General features: G+C 38.4%; 1 protein-coding gene across 1 annotated transcript in view; it reads left to right on the top strand.

The window, feature by feature from the left end:
- GLRB (glycine receptor beta) overlaps nt 1-19,780 on the top strand; it is a 70,883-nt gene that overhangs the window by 25,801 nt on the left and 25,302 nt on the right. Inside the window, exons 3-4 of the mRNA XM_084769761.1 lie at nt 8,908-9,014; nt 10,612-10,679. Of these exons, the coding sequence (XP_084625887.1) occupies nt 8,908-9,014; nt 10,612-10,679 (175 nt within the window). The remainder of the gene's footprint in view (nt 1-8,907; nt 9,015-10,611; nt 10,680-19,780) is intronic.

The raw sequence follows: 19,780 nt of genomic DNA, 5'->3' as shown, positions 1-19,780 counted from the left end.
GTGCTCTGAGGCAAATGACTTAAAATCTAGTCCTTTGGGAACTCCAGAAATTATGATGCTGTTAAATATGTGGTTCAGCTGTTCCCTGCTGAGAGCAATGCTGAGTGCGGGCTTCATTGCGTGTACTCTTCTGGGTTGTGGCAAGTTTGCGTGCTAGTTCAACCTGTTCCCTCTGTGTCTGACAAGAAACTACCCTGTGCAGAGAGAGACCCATCAGTTTTCTTAGGCAGCACTGAACAAATTAGGACACTAGATACCTCATCTAATTCTTTTGTTTCACAGGGAGGGGCTGAACTGGGAATTTCCTATTGATATGTCCTGTGCTAGGATAAGGACTGTGGCAGGAAAGTATTTCTCTTGTTTTCCTACTGCTAACACTGTGGATGATGTCTCAGTGGGCTAAGATGCAGGAGCACCTCAACTAGCAGCAAGGTTTTACACAAAGAACCAGATGCATAGCCTACTATGAACTTGTGTCTTCACAGGGGGATGAAAAAAGCAAACTTTCTTACTATGTCATATTAGGTCAACACAGTCCATGCATGCCTACAATCCTACTAACTGGATGGCAAAGGAAGAAAGGTTTGTGAGCTTGAGGCTAACCTGGAGATCCTCTTCTCAAAAACAAAAAACAACAGTAGCAGCAGCAACAACAACGGCAATAAAATACACCACAAAATTATTTCATGCTTTAAAAAAGCATGGTACTCCCTTTATTGGAAAGATATGAAAAATAGCTAGACAAATAAGTGAAATAAATACTGTTTTTGCAGAAGTGCTTGCTATAAGCAGTTTTACGTATGTGAAATGTGCTGCCTGTAACCATCTGCCGTTTTCCATATCTGAAGCCATGTACCCCGTATTTCTGTGTTATTACATATTAGTGAATAATTACAGAGAGCTGAAGAAACTACTAATCTGAGAGGTGTAATAATTCTTTTTTCCTGAATCTGATTATGTGTAGTGTAGAAATCTGCAAGAAAAGCCACCTAAGTTCAAGTCTCTAACACCCACATTAAAAAAAAAAAGTATGGTAACATGAACCTGTAACACCAAAGCTCGGAGGCAAAGACAAGACAATCTTGAGGTTTCATTGCCATGCACCCTAATCCATTGTTTAGCCCTTAACTTTAGAGTCAGTGAGAATCGATCAGTCAGTCTCCTCGCTCGCTTCCTCCCTCCCTCCCCCCTTCTCTGTGTGTATGTTTGTATAGTTGGAAAATGACACAGGGAGATACACAGTGTCAATCTCTGGGCACCACACAGGTATGCATGCACGGGCATGTGCATCTGCACACACATATGAGGAAGAGATAAACATGGTTTTTTTGTTTACATCACAAGTGGAGGATGAGAAAAAGACTTGTGAGAGAGCAGGTGATGTTTATGCCCTTAGAAGTCAAACCACCATGTGGGGGAGATTGGCTATTAACCAGCTGAAAAACATCCTTGAACAACTTCTGGGAGGAGGTAAAAATGTGAGCCAAAAAAGAAGAGGTGGGGCCTTTGGAGACTTGGGATAGTTTTGGCTGTTCATTGCTCCACTTCAAGATGCTCCTTGAGAGACCCACTTGAGGGAAGGCTTCGGGGTTCTGGGCTCCATCTGAGGTTCCAGGTTCTGGTTGCTCCAGATTCCAGCAGAAGAAATTCTGCTGATTACACCAGGAGAGTCGTTCCTTGGAACTGATATCCTTATGGTTTCATTATTGTGTTCTTTAATCTTCTTTTCCTATTGTTTAGGTTAGTCGGGGCATAAGTGAGGTACTCTCAGTTAATAAGTTCATAATAAAATATATTTGTTAAGAAAATTGAGTATACACACATGCATACAACAACAACAACAACACACAGTCTAGGACTTCTAAGTCAAGGGTTCTTTTGAGCGCTCTTTAAGTATTTCATAAAAATATTACACAGAAAGATTATTTTCTCGTTAGCATCATTTAGTTGATGATCAAATAGTATGAATAATCATTTTGGCTAGCTGGGTAACAATAGCTACTGGCATTTAAGCATGATGTTCACTAGGAGACATGGAGGGCAGCTGCCTACCAGGGGATATAAATTATCTACTGGATTCACAGGGGTGTCTTAGATTTGCTCTGAAGAAAAGAAGATTAATGTGTGAAAGCTGCCATGGCAGCTCATTCTTTCTTGCCCTTGAAATATTTCCCTTATGTTATGTTTTTAGACCATATTTTTATCCTGAATATTTGTGAAGAGATGTCTTGGTCACTATCCTTGGGCAATAGATGGGGTGGGGGATGGGTTAACATTGTTTTAGGAAATGAGAAGTCTCCAGTGAAGACTTTCCACTCATTTTCATTTGAAGTTTTGCTTTTTGTGCTTGTGTGTGCGTGCATGCATGCCACATCATGTGTGAGCGTTAGAGGACAGTTTGGTCAGATCAGTTGTCTTCTTCCACCTCTGTGGGGATTCCAGGAATTTAACTCACATTCTCAGGCTTGTGGTTCTCATACTTAGAAAACTATCTGCATCAGTTTCTCGTTCTTGCATTCCCTGTGGACGTGTGCCATCTTGTAGCTATATTTTCAGAGTGTGAAGTTGACAAGGCTGCTGTGGAATGGTAGTCCCTAGGCACTTTCTCAGCATCTCTCAGTGCTCTGGTGTAGCAGAAGCCCACAGAAGAGGCACCTTCACACTCACACTCACTGTCATTTGAAGACATTTCAGAAACGTACTGATTACCGGGGTCAACACACTGTAAGTCCCCAGTCCTCATCTCTGAATTATGCCGTGGAGCGTGGTAATGGTCACAGCTTTATTATGTGGGGGTCCCTCCCTCCTTAGCACCCTGTTCAAAAGACTATCAGGTAAGTCTCTGATCTTCTTTTTAAAATCTTTGACTTAATGCACAATTTAAAAAAATATTTTAGATGAAAATGTTTGGAGATTATGAACACCCTTGATCCTGGTACTACAAGAAAATAATTTTTTTAAAATATATTTTATTAATTTATTCATATTACATCTAAATTGTTATCCCATCCCTTGTAGCCTCCCATTCCTCCCTCCCTCCCGTTTTCCCCTTACTCCCCTCCCCTATGACTGTGACTGAGGGGGACCTCCTTCCCGGGTATATGCTCATAGAGTATCAAGTCTCTTCTTGGTAGCCTGCTATCCTTAGGGTTTTTGTTTTTGTTTTTTTTTTTATAACCAACAACAGTTATTTCCTTTATATGGCTCAGAATATCAATGCGATGTTGACAGTTTAAGATGTTGGTTGCTGGTTTCATCTAAGATGCCAGAAATTAAATTTGCCAATACTTTATCAGAAGCTGCTCCATTGAAGCCTGTGAGTCCAACTGATGATAGGTGGCCTGTCCTGTCTCTGACTAAAGCTGGTGAACATGATGTCAAGAGATTTACTGACTGATTATTGTCCTTCTGACCTGATACAGTCTCTGTAGAAAGGTCATCATTGTGAAGTTATGATGCTTGGTTTTCAGTGGTTTCTAGGTATACAGAAATTTCGTCAGCTACTCTTTCAGCAACTGCATGAAATTTTCCCAGATGGTCTATAACTGAATGAGACATCTCTCTGTAAGAGCCAAGCCTTCTCTCTTAACAAATACCAGCTGCTGTGGGTGCTTTTCATCTCTGGCACTTGTAAATTTCTTAACCCTTGAGTTTCCTAGCTTCATGATTCTAAGTAAACACTAAACACTCTCTTAAATACCTAAAGGTTTGCCCTTTAATCTGGAGCTTGAGGTCATTTTTACAGCTGCTTAAACACAATGTAGATATGCAGTGCTATTTCCCTTTTTTAATTCTTTATCTTTTCTTCATTAATTTACTTATTTGAGCACTTTACAGCCTGAGCAAATACCCCTCTGTCCACCCCATCCCCCCAGCCCTCCTCAGAGAAGGGTACCAACTCCGGCACATCAAGTCACACTAGGACTAAGCTCTCCCACTGAGGCCAGACAAGATAGCCTAGCTATGGGAAGAGGATCCAAAGTCAGGCAACAGAGTCAATGACAGCTCCCACTTCAATTATTAGGAGACCCACATTAAGACCAAGTTGCATATCTGCTACACATGAGTAGGGTCCTAGGTCTAGTCCATGCATGTTCTGTGGTAGATGCTTCAGTCTCTGTGAGCCCGCATAGGCCGAGGTTAGTTTCCTTTCTTAGTCTTCTTGTGGTGTTTTTGACGCCACCACTCCCCCTACCCCAGCTCCCTCAAGTCCTCCCTCCTACTCTTTCATAAAACACCCCAAACTCCACCTATTGTTTGGCTGAGGGTCTCTGCATCTGTGTCCATCTGTTGCTGGGTGAAGCCTCTCAGAAGACAGTAATGCTAGGCTCCTGCTTGCAAGTATAGGAGAATATCATTAAAAGTGACAGAGGCTGGCTCCCTCTCATGACATGGATCTCAAGTTGAGCCAGACATTGGTTTGCTATTCCTTCAGTCTCTGCTCCATCTTTCTCTCTACAATTCTTGCAAGCAGGACAAATTTGAGGTGAAAGGTTTTTTTTGGATGGGATGGTATTCCCTTAACTCCACTGAAAATCCTACCTAACTATAGGGGGAGGCCACTGTAGGCTTCATGTCCCTTGCTGCTAGGAGTCTCACATAAGATCACCCCCATAGACTTCCAGCAGCCCCCCTTCCAAGAGATGTCCCCCAACCAATTTTATGGGGATTGGGTTAGGAGAGAGTGGTGTGGGGAGGAGATATGTGGTACTTTTAATGGTAAATGCCTCCATAGCTCAGGCATTTGAATATTTGGTTTCATCCAACAAAGAGTAGAAACAGCACAGCCTTTGTATACGTAGCTTTGAGCTTGAGTTAGTTCACGTACAGAGCAGCATCTGTGCCAGGTTTCTCCTTCTGACAATGCTTTCAGGCCTAAGAATCCCAGTAACTATTGCTGCTGTGTTTTTTCCTCTGTGAAAAAAGTAGGCATTCCATTGGACATAGAATTGCGGTTTGAGAAAAACCAAGACGGTGTGCTCATGCATACCTGTTTCAGACTGATCAGTTTTAGGGTTGTCATGTAATGATAAGATTATTCTACACTTAATGGAAAGTCAAGCCTCTGTTTAGAAAGAAAGTATTTTTCTTTGAGTGCTGGAACACATTACATCATACAGACATATAGCCTGACACATTCTTTCCATAACTTTCCGTGTTAGTAATGATATTGGCTCAGGTTTAGACAAGTGAACAATACAGGAATGGTTATAAAAAGGCCTGTTATATAAGGCAGAATTTTCCCCACTCATTTGATCACTTTGTCTGAGTGAGTTATTTTCTTAATATCATATTTCTAAGAAATTAATCCTGTTTTGTGAGATACTGGAATTGCTGATAGACTTAAATAAATTATTCAAATGGACAAAACACTCAAATTATGAACACTGTTCTACTGTAGCAGATACTAATTGTATGCCAGTTAAAATTACTAATAACACACTTTGCAGATTATTTGTGTATGTTTATATGTGTGTTATTATATAAACAAACAATATGTTGCATACACATTGCATATTGTCTTTATGGTGAAAGTAGCTACAGCCATCTGATCTTCCCAAATTAATAGATAGTATTTTTATGTGATTTTAGTAATAGAAAGCTACAAAAAATGACCATTTTATGTGGATAAAAAAACATGGATTCTTACCTATGAATATAAACTAAATGTGATTTCTTTTTAAAAGGTTTCTGCATTTTGAACATAGGAAAGATGAACTCATTATTAAGTGTTCAGGTCAAGTTGTATTGACACAAATAAGGGGGAAAAGAAGGTTGAAAAAGATTGGTACATTCCTTTGTGTGTGTGTGTCTGCACACACACGTGTGTTTAGTTGATTTTCAAGTGATTTTTTTACTATAATACTTTAGCTATTGATTTTGTTTGTTAAAATACAACAATTCATATCAACTTTAAGGAGAAATGAAACTGTTTAGGAATAGCTACCATGTGCCACTAATAAAATTCAGAAGAAGCTCATTTTTCTTTTTAGTACTGATTTACAAAAATGCTCAAGAAGAGCAATAAAGCCTTGGATGTAGCATATGTACCCTGAATAGGATAGTGTTCACAGAAACTATTGCAGGGTATCACTTTGGACCAGTGAAAACTTCAGAGTGATGTTACGGTGACTAAACTCACAGGCCAAGGCAAAGCTCCGAAGCATGTTTTGCCTTTGAAGAAGTTAGGCTTAGAGAGGTCATTGAAGAAGCCCAACTCCTTCAATGACCAGTTTTAATTGGCATGCTGTTGAGATTTCTCCTGCCTTCTCCTTACATAGCAAGGCTACCCAAAGTAACTTGTTAGTGAGAAATTGTTTTTCCTGTCTCTGTTTTCATGTCGCTTACAAAGAAAGTAACTGGGTTAGGTGACCAGTTCTCATTGTTTTAGTTTGGTTGGTTTGTTGGTTGGTTGGTTCATTGTTGTTGTGTTGGTGTTTTGTTTTGTTTAAAAACAGGATCTGTAGCCTAATCTGACTTGGGACTTTGGTGCTCAGGCTGACTTTAGTCTCAAGGTGATCCTTGTACCTTAACTTCCGATTACAAGTGTGAGCCACTGTGCCTGGGTTGGGCTATTTATCTATTTATCTATTATTGTTATTATTTTTTCTGAAGCCCCTAATAAACTACCAAATTTGTTTACCTGTCAAATTTGCCCCATCACCAATCTTTTTTTTTTCTCCTCTCTCTAAACTGAAAAATAGTCTTCTGCTTAGATAAATATGTTTTCTGTTTATCAAGTAATAATAGATCAGTTGAAAAACTGAAATGGATCCATGGGTCAGTTTCCACTACCCATTCCATACAGAAACATTGATCTGAGCTGATCAGGACAAGTGGAAATTATGAAATCCTATGTCATCTAATGTCAGTAGCGGGAACTTCAGGTTAGACGCCACCATTCCCTTGGTAATCATGGTTTCTGTGTTGGATCTAGTTGGTACTCTGTACATAGATATGGAAGAAAGTCACAAAGTTGTCATGAAATGATGCATTTATTACTTTGTCTTACCTGGAATATGGCTGAGGCAAAAATTTTAAAAAGATTAATGTTAAGGTAATTTTAAAGACAATTTAGCTTTAGATTGGTACAACTGGAAAGAGAATGTTGAATGAATGGGATGGATTCTGTATGAATGGACAGAGAAAGGGCACAGATTGACAGTGAGAGGGCTGTAACTTGGATTTGATTGACAAAGTTTTTGGCAAAGGAAAAACAAAATGTGCTGAAACCTCCAAACTATACAATTAGAAGTAATTGTCTTTATACCCTCTTTTCTTTGCTCTGAAATAATGTAATTGTAAAGGATTTTATATCGAGAGACACAATAATAGCAGTCCTTAATTGATTCAATAAAAGTATATTTCATAATTAATTCCATTTTCCTTCCTTGAATGAGAAAATCTATAGATAGGATTGAACACTAATTTGCATCCTAATATCTAATTTCTCCTCATACCTTCATTCTCTTTAGAGTGTCTGATCTTGTGATAAGGGATGACAATTGGCTCGAAGAAGGTTACAATTTTACCTGAAGTGGAATAGAAAATCTCATTACCCATGCTCAGATCCCCGGAGGTGGGATATTGAAGTTGATAAGGCCATGGGAAGCAATTTAAAAAAAATCTATGCAATCTCCAGCACTTCAGGAAATTTAACTAATTGGTTTTCATCTGTTGTTTAATGTGCTACATTCAGAATGATTTCTATCTGAAAGAATTGTCTGTGGCAATTCATAGTCATTGTAGCTCTGTCTAAACTTGTGCTGTCTTGACGTTTCTCCTCTAGTGGTCTCCTTGCATCAGAGCAGAGGTGGCTAGTGGGTATTTTAGTTGTGGTAAAAAGTCAAACCAATTGCATCAGAGTTTGCATCAGACAAATTAATGTCATATATCACCCCACTGATACATATTAGACAATACCAGATGTTGTCTTCTTTTCACCTTCCCTCTGATCATTATGGAGAGCTTCCTCCCCAGCCCCCCCACCCCATGTGTGTTTTGATTTTGTTACTGGGTTAAAAAGATTGTATGATAAAACTTCATGGGTGGTATAACAAAACCAACAGAAATAACATAACGTTTTTCCTTGGTGACCAAGGAAGTTGTTTTTTTATGAAATGTGCTGTTAAACTGTCAGTTTAGTCATGACTCACTGTTCATTTGTAAGAGCAGAATAGCATATAGTTAGTAATTAGCTAACAGCAAGCTAGAAAAGCATGGCAGCCTCCTCTTTTCTATATAAGGAGCCTATGACGAATATATGTGGAAAACATGCCATAGGTTTCACTGGTGATTTGGCTCATTGATCTGTCAGTAGTAAGTCTATGTTTAACCCATTTCTACTCTGGGCAGCAATTATTTAATTTTGAAGGGAAAAATACATTGTTTCCTGGGAATAACATTTTACAAAAAGCCTGATTATCTTATGGATCCTTAACCATCTCTCTGGCCATATTATCTTGCTTTTTCATTCTCCTTTGCCTCTGTACACACTAATGATATGCATTGTTCAAACAAACAAACAAACAAACAAAACCTATTATTTGCTATTTCACTGACTTGTGCACATTTGATTGTAGATCGTGTTGCTTGAAGACAAGCTAGAAAATCTGCTTAGTTTTACTGAGCAGGAGGTAATCTGGATAGTGTTTTTACAACACTGCTTCATGCAGTTAGTAAAATTAAACGCTAAGACACTCTTGTTTGTTCTTAGTTTTATATGGCTAACTCAAGCTCTGACACTGTTTGTAACTCTTTATTTACTTCTACTTGGAAAAGTCCTGGTGGGGTTGTGTGTTTTTTCTTAGGGGAGCCAAGCCAGATTCTCTTGAAGAAAATGACTGCTTTCTGTTGATTGTTATTTCTTAACACTTACCAGCTTTTTCTCTGTCTTGTCTTGTTTAGTCAGCAGTCACCAGAGGACCTTGCCCGTGTGCCCCCCAACTCCACCAGCAATATCTTGAACAGGCTGCTGGTCAGTTATGATCCTAGGATAAGACCGAACTTCAAAGGTTTGTTGGCACTTTGCTCCCCACAAATCCCCTCCAATCCTCATAGTTTAATATTTAATTCTACCTATAGAATACTGTATTTCTACTTTACTAAAGAATAGGATTTCAAGTGATTTCAAGTTAACATTTAACTGTTCCGCACTGTGCTTTAGGGTCAGAGCTATTTCATGTTTAAAATACATTTTTGTTATTGAAAATATTTATTCTAAAAGTTTTATGTAGTAACCTTGAAAAAAGTCAAAAGGTGTATGTTGTGAATTAATAGGCTGACCTCTGAGAGGAATTTTCTAAGTACTTAAGTGTCCCTAATCTTAGTGATTTAAAGTTTAGGCTCTGTGCATTGCTGTGGTATTCATTAATAGACATAACAGTTAATAATTCGTAGAACAACCATTTACTCAGGGAAAACGAACAGTTCTGAATGTATATAAATTCTCTCTTTTATTAGAATTCATAATTTAAAAAATACCCTTCTTCTGTTATTTTGCTAGAAAAAAAGCCAATTTGTTTTTTTTTTTAAACATGTTAACTTTATGAATAAAAGGTCCAGAACAAAAGTTATTCTTTCAGCAAGATATTACCAGTTGCCACAAATTTTAAGGAAAAATGAACCCATGATTAAATAACCAAATTGCATTATTATTACAAAGCTTTTTTAAAAAATCTTCTGCACAAATTCAGACACTCTACATGAAGCATGTCCCCTGGAAGACTGTTTGTTATTGTTGGAAGAGGACAAACATTAGTGTACATATTTATTAGCATTATAAGGCTCGGTATTCTTTTCTTCTTTGCAGAAAAAAAGAAAAAAAGTCTTGCAGCTGCTTCTAGTCAACTAGAGTTCCACAGCTATGTTGTAAAACCAGGGATTTTGTTGATTACCAGAGCGCATTCAGCCATTCTCCACAGCCGTGGCAGTCTGGGTTGTCACATGCCCAGCGCGCATTGATTCACACCTGTTTCTCATCAGCAGTGCTTATGAGGCTAAAGGCTAAATTCACATGTTCCCTTTGATAGGCACAATGAGGTAGAAAAGAAAGAAAATTGCAACATTATACCTTGGTTCTCACTCCATGAACTTTCAAATTATTTTCCAACAGGTCAGAAATCTTTATAATGGCTCTATTATAAGTCTGATTAGCTTTGTGCTTTCATGAAATAAAATGGAAATATAGTAATTATCAGTAAAATCCAGTGAATACTGCTATAGCAATTAATGTAAAGATTTGAAAAGATTAGAAAAGTGCAGAATATTAATCTACTTTAAAAGTGAATTTTACAGAATACTTTAGTAAGTAGTCCAATTCAATTATGCAGTTAGCAATTAAAACATATATCACAGAGTTTGTGCAGCTTGAAACAGAAATATTTCTGAATAATGCATACCATTAAATGTAACTGAGGTTGGGTTTTACTTATATTCTGATTTCTATTCAGAAAATGAAATAGAAGGGAATTGTGAAATGTTATATTTAGAACAAAGATCCTTCCATCTAAATGTACATGTAAAAATACAAAAATTAAATGTGTAAACCATACAACAGTTCTGACCAAGGTTTTTGCAGCTGCTAAATTTACCCTTCATTTTTATTCATAGGCATTCCTGTTGATGTAGTAGTCAACATTTTTATTAATAGTTTTGGATCCATTCAAGAGACAACAATGGTAAGATGATGATTTCATATTTATAATTCCCAAACTTTCAGCCAGAGGACAATGGAAATCACCAAAACTGAAAAATAAGGAGTGACTGTGAAGCATAATGCATGCACTTTAGCATGGAAAAATTTGAATTCCCAAGCTGTGTTAAGCAAGAGCTTTCAACACCTATGTAATTTTGCAATTCAAATTCAGCCTTGAAACTTTTAGGCTGAGGAAATATGTATTCACCCTGAAAAACTGTTTGTATAGGAAATGACTTACATTCCTAAATTCCCCCCCCTCTCTCTCTCACTCTGTCTTTGTCTCTCTTTGTCTATGTCTGTCTTTCTCTGTGTCTCTGTCTCTCTGTCTGTCTCTGTCTCTCTCTGTGTCTCTGTCTGTCTGTCTGTCTGTCTGTCTCTGTCTGTCTGTCTGTCTGTCTGTCTGTCTGTCTGTCTGTCTGTCTCTCTCTCTCTCTCTCTCTCTCTCTCTCTCTCTCTCTCTCTTCTGTGTGTGTGTGTGTACACGTGCGTGTGTGCCTGTGGGCTAGAGTCAACATCTGCTGTCTTCTTCAGTTACTCATCCTTTATTTTTTGAGACAGGCTTGCACTGAACCTGCAGTTCACTGATACAGCTAGAGAGGCTGAAAGGGAAAACCCAGGGATGCTTCTGTCTCTACCTCCCCAGCACGGGATTACAGATGTGGACCAAGATATCTGGCTTTCTGTGTTGGTTTTTCAGGAACTGAAGTCAAGTCTCTTTCATGGCAAACACTTTATGGAGTGAGCCATGTCTTCAGCTCCTAAGAAGCATTTCAAAAAAAGCCCTCCTTTATGAAGTAACTATATACTCTCAGACTGTATGAAGTAACTAAAACTCTCCAGAAACAGTTTCTCTTTTTAGTTTTCAGATGTAGGAATTTTCAGATGATGTTTTAAGGTTCTTGCCTTCTCTTTTATGCTAATTTTGAGAGAATTGGGATGACCATAGGGTAGAATTTATTTTCATAAAACATATCTGGAATTCCTGGTAGAGTAGCACAAAGAATGACAAAGAGGGAAAGTGCCTGTGATTTTAAAGAAAACAGAAATGTGTTTTCTTCAGATTCTCTGAAAAATGAGTAATATAATTGACATCCACCTACACTTATTAAAAAGTACGTCAAGCCAGGCGCAGTGGCACCTGTTGTCCCAGCACTCGAGGAGTCAGAGGCAGGTGGTTCTCTGTGAGTTAGAAGCCAAAGTGAGTCATGGATAGCCAAGGCTACACAGCACAACCATCTCTGGAAAAACTAACCTCCCAAAACAAACAAAGAAATAAAGGGAAAAAAAGAGCTTCAACTATGTTTACTATGTGTTCATGGTTTTAGATAATCAGGTGCTGTCTTCCTTTTTTAATAAACACAATACTGAAATAATACTTTGGTAAGAGAAATAACATTTTCCTTTGTTTTTAATTATTATTTTATTTTTTGAGTTACTTAGTTTATTTATTTTTTTTTTAATTTTTTTCTCCTTTATTAATTTATTCTTGTTACATCTCAATGGTTATCCCATCCCTTGTATCCTCCCATTCTTCCCTCCCTCCCATTTTCCCCTTATTCCCCTCCCCTATGACTTTTCCTGAGGGGGATTACCTCCCCCTGTATATGTTCATAGGGTATCAAGTCTCTTCTTGGTAACCTGCTGTCCTTCCTCTGAGTTCCACCAGGTCTCCCCCTCCAGGGGACATGGTCAAAGGTGCGGAATGGCAAAGTAGAAGGATCCAGAAGGTCCTAGAAGCCTACAAGTAGAACATTATGATAGGCAGATTTGGGCTCAGGGGTCCTGCTCAAACTAAGGCACCAGCCAAGGACAATACAGGCGGTAAACCTTAAACTCCTACCCAGATCTAGCCAATGGACAGAACACTCTCCACAGTAGAGTGGAGAGTGGGATATTACTTTCTCACATACTCTGGTGCTTCACCTTTGAGTTACTTAATTTTTTAAAGTGATGCCAGAAGGTTTATATCGTAAAGCTAGTAGAACTGCTAGAATATCATATAACCTTCCAGAATATTCCAGGCTGCAGAAAGGGTGATCTAAAGTAGTTACTCCTTTATTTTTTACCTGCAGAGCTATTATATTTTTGCATAATAAAAACAACATGTGTTGTATTTACTTTCTGACACTTAGACTAACAATTGTGATGGATTTGTTGTTGTAGAAGTACATGTTTCAGCCTAGTTAAGCTCCTGAGCACTTGATAGTCATGAATAGTTATAGATTATTTTTAGAGAATTATTTAAAAGATTTGGGAACCGAATCCAAGTCTCACACGTAAATGACATAGACATACAGTATAGATCACTAAAACACTCCTCTGAAATACACTGTCATTTGTCACTTAGGAGAAAGGAGTAGTGTTCATTCATTTAAAATATGTTTTATCTACATGAGCTCCTCGTTTCACAAGAGTAAGACATGGTTGTTAAGTGAAAATTGAAGGGTTCTGCTCAGTCTTCATGGTCTGAGCAGTTCATCCTGTACCTCACAGTTCTTCCTCAGAACCCTCTGAGCGAACTGTAAAATACTGCTCTCCATAGTGCGCAGTCTCCTGGAAATACCCAGACTCTTCTTGGTTTTGTTTTAAAAAACAAATCTATAAAGTCTGAGGGTAGCAGCTAAGTAAATGATCATCCTTTCTTCATTGATTTTTCTTTTCATGTGCCATCCCTCAGAAGGTGACATAATTCAAATGTCTGACTCTGAACCATGTTTATGAAGTAGATTTGTTTGTCTCTGCCAGTGTTATATTTTGCACTCAGCAGTGTTTGCTTCTTAAGTACCTACACATTTTTAGATGATGTCTTATTTTATAGACTCACTGTGGAGACCTGTTAAATTTTGTTGCTTAACAGAAACACACACACACACACACACACACACACACACACACACATACACACACACACACACACACACACACACACACACACACACACACACACATCTTCTAAGAAAATAAATAGAGCATAGGCAGACCAGTGCTTCAGTCCTTTTTATAAACAGTGGTCAGAAAGATAGAGCAGACTCTGGGGTTTTTCAAGGGCATGTTCATATAGGGGTAGGAGTGATAGCATCAGAGGCTGCTTATTAAAAGCAAGCTAATAAAAACAAAACTCTCCCCCAAAGAAGAAGTTGGGAAAGCATAAAGGTCAGCCCATCACCATGTTGGTTATCTATTCAAGACAGTGTGGTGTTGACAATGCGAGTTGCCATTAATAGACTCGAACTTGAGCCTGTCATATGCCTGTCTTGTAATACCTTACAAAGAGGAGAGAGTAAAATACAGAGCGACAGCGTTTTTGCAAGCATTCTGAAGTCCCAGCGATGGTAGCTTTTTTCTTGTTCCCCTTTTACAAAAGGATAGAGCGTCGCAAAGTGCTAAAGAGCGTGCAACAGCTTCGATGTGCACTTCTGGTTTGGATAGTTAATGGACTAGACAGTTCCTCGTGAGAATCTTCTGAAACAAAGAAAAGCTTAACATTTTGGAAATCCAGCATTTCCCTCCACTTTAGGATTTTGTTCAGGACAGACAGGCAGTTGTTTATTTAGATCACAGTGCTAGGCACAGAGCTGAGCGCTGGAAAAGGACCTTGATAGCCACTAGTCAGGTGGTAGACAGATGTGGGGCAGCTTCTGAAAGGGGAGGGGAACCTCCTTTCTCCAGTTGCCATGAAATTGGCATGGCAGCCCTCATGAAGATCTCTCTGCACTTTGGGGAGGGGAGGGACCCTCCTGGGTTATTCATTCATTTAATTTTATTTGGGGTGCTGCTGCCTAAACTAAAAACTATCTCAACTGATTTGCAAATCATAGTCGTGTAGTGGAGGAACCACTGCATCCATTCACTCTTCACCAGGTTGTTCCTTAGCCCTGTGAACCTGTGCGGTTTCTGCCTGTTCTGTGGTCTCACTATGCGGCTCTGTTGTCCCCACTTCCAGGGGGCTGTGTGGTTTGCTTGCCTTTGACTACCTTCCACTGGTATAAGGTGTCATTACCGATGCCATACATGATATTTCCTGACATGAATTAGCAACGTCACACGAATTAAAAACTAAATATTACCACCCCACTATGAAATTTCTAGGAGCAATTCCGCTTTTACCAGTTTCTGTGCTCCTCTTTGTGGCCAGTGAAGTAAGAGCCCGAGCCCTGGAGGCAATGAAAAGAATGTGTAGGGAACATATCCTCTACACTCACACTTTTAGTAGTTGTTGTTTTTCCATTTGTTCCCTGCTATTTACTCAAGACAGTGGGTTTTCTTAAATGAAACGTGAGCCATTACCCACTGTGCAGAATTGGGGCATCATAGTTGACTGTAATAGTCTATGCATGAGCACGCTGTCTCATCGGAAACACGCAAGAACTCCTTCATGGAAATAAAAGTCTGTTTATACATCCATTTCTTTCTTTAGGCATGCTTTCTAATTATACTGAATTATTGCTATGCTGTAATTCATGATCCTGTCAGGCTTTCTATGCTTCTCTGCTGCATGACTTTTTGTTGTTTTAATAATAGACTTCAAATCATTCCGGGCAACACAGCTGTGCTTGTCAAGAAAAGGAAAATCATGTTTAGGATCAGCTTAAAGAGCTTATTTCTAATTCCTTCCAATTGCTCATCTTTGTTATTTTAGAATGATTTTATTTTTCCTTGTATATATAGATTTAAAGATCTATTTTAAAATGCATTTCACTGTACTATACTTTACATTTTGTTACTGGTTTCCAGCATTGTTTTATTTATTTAAAATATTAGACATACTTGTTCATATTTTTCATTACTTTTCATCTAAATTTTGTCTTCTAGCTTAGATATAAAATCAGAAATGATAAAATGGCTTTCCTATTTTTTCTGTTTCTCACATGTGGTCAGAAAGCTGTGTTTTACCTGGTTATTTTGCTGTCTAAACTGCAAATCTTTACGATATGGGACTTAGTGTTTTACTCCACCATGCTTTTGTTTATTTTATTATGACAGCATATAGGACAATACTACAAATGCTTCTGCATATTTGTAAGTAATACTTTTGTAGCTGTAAGTCACACTGGAAGAATATGTGCTTAAATAAAACATCTTCCTCGTTTTGCTAGAGGCTTACCGGATGGTGTCTGACTCTACATGTGCCAAGCATCTCATGTGATTTATGAGATTTATGAATCCTACAATATCTCTTTAAAGTAAATCCTCCTAAGAAGTGTAAAAGGGTCTGTTTAAAGATCAACATTTAAAATTATAGTATCTCTTTTAAAAAGTTTTTTAATTTGTTCACTTTACATCCCAATTGTAGCCCCCTCCCTCGTCGCCTCCTGATCCCACGCTCCCTCTCTTATGCCCTCTCCCTCCCACCGGCCCCTAGTCCTCAGAGAGGGAGCCCTCTTCTTTTAACATCTGACCTCAGCCCATCAACTCTCATCTGGACTGCCTGTATCCTCTTCCTCTGTGGCCTAGCAAGGCTGCTCCTCCAGGAGGAAGTGATCCACATATGAGGGCCAGAGTCCAAGTCAGAAGTTGTGCCTGCTCCCCATATTATGGGACCCACAAGGAGACTGTGCTGCCTATCTACTGCATCTGAGCAGGGGGGTCTAGGTCTACATCATGTGGAGTTGTTGGTTGGTGCATCAGTCTCTGCAGTGCCCACCTCCTCTACCCAGATTTGTTGGCTCCGTCTCTTTGTCAAAGTTAATGTCTTTTAGTATATTAAGGTTTAAAGAGAAAAATTTGTCGTTGGTTTTTTGTTTTGTTTTTTGTTTTGGATAATTTCTATTCTACTTCTTTTCCCCAACTATATCATATAACATTGGTGGTTAAACTTCACAGGTCATAGCACTGATTGCCCATTAGGAAAGTGTAAAGTAGTTTAAGTTTGATTTTTTATTTTCCTAGTAACTCCTGATTATGATTGCATAGGAGTTGAAATTAAGTTTGAAACCTCAAACATGTCATTTAGAAACTGTCAAGCTGTTAGACTTCATCTAGTCTCTCCTGTACTTAATAGACATAGGCTGGGCACCTTCTGAACACACGGTCTCAGCAGGTTACATCTTGCTGTCTTCTTGGTCTTCAGTTCTTTCCAAAACCCATATTTGCAAACTGAACACCAATGCAATAGGCTTTAGAAGTGGGGCCTTTGGGAACTGAAAGAGCCCGAATGTGGAGCCCTTGATAGTGGAATTTATACCCTGCAAAGGGATCCAGGAGGAGCTTGTTTTGTTCCCACTCTACCTTGTGAGCAGGAGAAATCAAGAAGGTGCTTGGGGGAATAGCCCTTCATCTGTGAACAAAACATTTCTATTGCTTAGAAATTGCATAGAGTCTCTTGCTCTTACAACAGAAATGGATTAAGATGCCAACCTCATGGAACTTACATTCTGATGTCCGTAGTCCTTCATGAAGAGCTTCTAATACAAATGGCCAATTAGTATAGGCCTGGAAAATATAAACACCATTTAAAATAATGTTTAATAGGATTTACTAAGAAAAAGAGGCATTTTAAAGAAAAGTCACTAAAATAAAAACTAAGAGCTCCTAATTAGCATTTTATAAACCCAACAACTCTCATGGGAAACTTCTAGTCTAACAAAAGACCATAGTTGGCATCATTTTGGACCATGTTTCTAAGCAATCATTGACAGAAATTTAATTATAATGCTGCCAGATGCTAAGAGTTGGTCTTCTTACTTCCTTGCATACTAATTTTATTTTTTTCCCAATTTAAAGGGAACAAATGAGCTAACAATTGCTTATATGAGAACCAGGTAAAAGTGAGTCACAGTAGACTTTGCCTAATAACTTTGTGAAGTAAAGAGAAATAGTTCTCACAATTAAAATACCATTCACGAGATATAACTGGCTATCGTGTCTCATTGTGAATTGTTTTATTGCCTTGGAGAAATTGTTTGAGTGTTAATTGGTACTGAATATTTGGATAACATCCATTTTCCAAATAATGGCTAATAGTGAGTTATTTTGAATGAACAATGAGTAGAATTTGTCACCAAGCATTTTATAAACAATCAAGTCATTCCTCACTGATAAACTTGTCTGTTTCTGATGGAAATTTGTTTATCACACAATAAATGATAGCACTATAATTACTGTGATTGAGCAATTAGAAAGGAAAATAATAGATCTCAAAGATAGTTGTCTTAATACAGAGTATTTGAAATGTCAATAACTAGTAATTATTTGGAGTTTTGCCTTAAACATTAACCAAAGTATATCAACTGATGATTCCTTATCTTTTAATGAGTGTTGAAGAAAACTATTAATTTGAATAAAAAAATTTAAATCTCCTTAGAAGATATATGATGGTGTTGCAGCTTGTACCAAACAATAATATATAGTTACATAATAGAAAAGTATCTTTGAAGTCTTTTTAAAAGAGCAATAAAGCATAATAATAATAAATGATACATTGTGACAACGAAATAGAGAACTTCTAGTTTTGAGAGTTCTTCATTGGAATATCATTTTAATGGACATTTGCTAAAGATAGTAAAGTAGGCCAGGGATAGTTTAGCTAGTGATGTGCTTGCTCTGGAAGCATTCATACCTGAGTTTGGCCCACAAAACCCAGGTTTATAAAAGCTGGACATAATTGCATGCATTTGTAACTGCAACATGGGGAAGTGGCAACAGGTGAATCCCTGGGGTTTGCTAGTCAGCCAGTCTTGTCTAATTGGTGGGCTCCAGGCCTGTGGGAAACAGTATTTAAAAAAATGAAAAAAAAATACTAACAGGGTGACGACTCTGAGGAATAATGCTCATGCCTGATCTTTGATCTATCTATATGCACAAAGGTGTACCTGTACCCACACGCACAACTACATATGCAGCCACACTAAAACCTACACATACATGCAGATACTAAAAGTGGATCATCAAAGAAACCTGAAGTATGTGTTATATATTGAACTTAGCATAGGATGTATTCAAGAAAAAAGAGTGCCGGGAAGTGCTAAAAATGTGTTCACCGTGTGTTGACATTTGTTACTGAGAAGTATGGTGCCATTAAGACCAGTGAATGAACTCTAGCACAAACTGAATTAGTTCCACTAGACACGAGACTTTTTATCTGAAGCAAAGGAGGCTAAACTTAAAAGACTGGGAAGCTAGCTCATGGTCAAAGTGGTTAAAAAGCAGAGTGGAAACCTGAGTCAGGACGCTTGCATTTACAAGTCAATGATGCCATTAGTACTTGATATATCAGAGTAATGTCATTTTTTTTCTGGTGTGTCTTCATTGTATGTGGTGACAAATTTCATAAAGACATTTTCATTCAAATATATCATGTGTTTTTGACCGTATTTACCCCTATTCCTACCCTTATCTCCCCTCCTTTTATCCCCCTTTTTCTCCCAAAATTATTTCTATTCTCTTGTCCTCAGTAGAAAACCTACTAAATAAAAAGAGAAAGACAAAAGATGGCAGCACAAAGCCATCCATAAAATTAAATTATTTTTTGTTCTCATTTTTCTTTTATTGAAAATAGATTCTTTTCTCATATAATGTATTATTTTTGGAGCTAAGTACCTACTTCTTCTTTTTTTAATTTATTTTAATTTATATACTCACTTTACATCCCCATCAGAGTCCCCTCTCTCCTCTCATCCAGGTCCCTCCCTCTAACCCTCTTCCCTCTATGCTCCCTCCTCTTGTCCTCAGAAAAGGGAGCCCCAACCCCCAACACTACCAGTCCACCCTAGCACATCAAGTTGAATGAGGGATGAGCTCCTTCTCATCCACTGAGGCTGAGCAAGGCAGCCCAGTTAGAGCGAAGTGATGGAAAGCAGGCAACAAAGCCCATATCATAGACAGCACCCACTCAGCTTTCTAGGGGACACACACGAAGATGAAACTGCCCATCAATTATATATGTGTAGAGGGCCTAGGTCCAGTCCATGCATGCCTTTTGGTTCTTGCTTTTGTCTCTGTAAGCCCCCATGGGTTTAGATTAGTTGACTCTGTTGGTCTTCTTGAAGCATTCTTGTCCTCTCCTGGTCCTTCTATCCTTCTGTCTCACTCTTACACAGGACTCCATGAGCTGAGCTTTGCCTAAGGCTTGGCTAGGAGTCA

The sequence above is a fragment of the Acomys minous genome (assembly GCF_964271855.1).
Source record: "Acomys minous genome assembly, chromosome: 19".
Taxonomy (NCBI): domain Eukaryota; kingdom Metazoa; phylum Chordata; class Mammalia; order Rodentia; family Muridae; genus Acomys; species Acomys minous.
The sequence above is the reverse complement of the archived record's forward strand: the minus strand, read 5'-3'. Positions and strand labels throughout refer to the sequence as shown.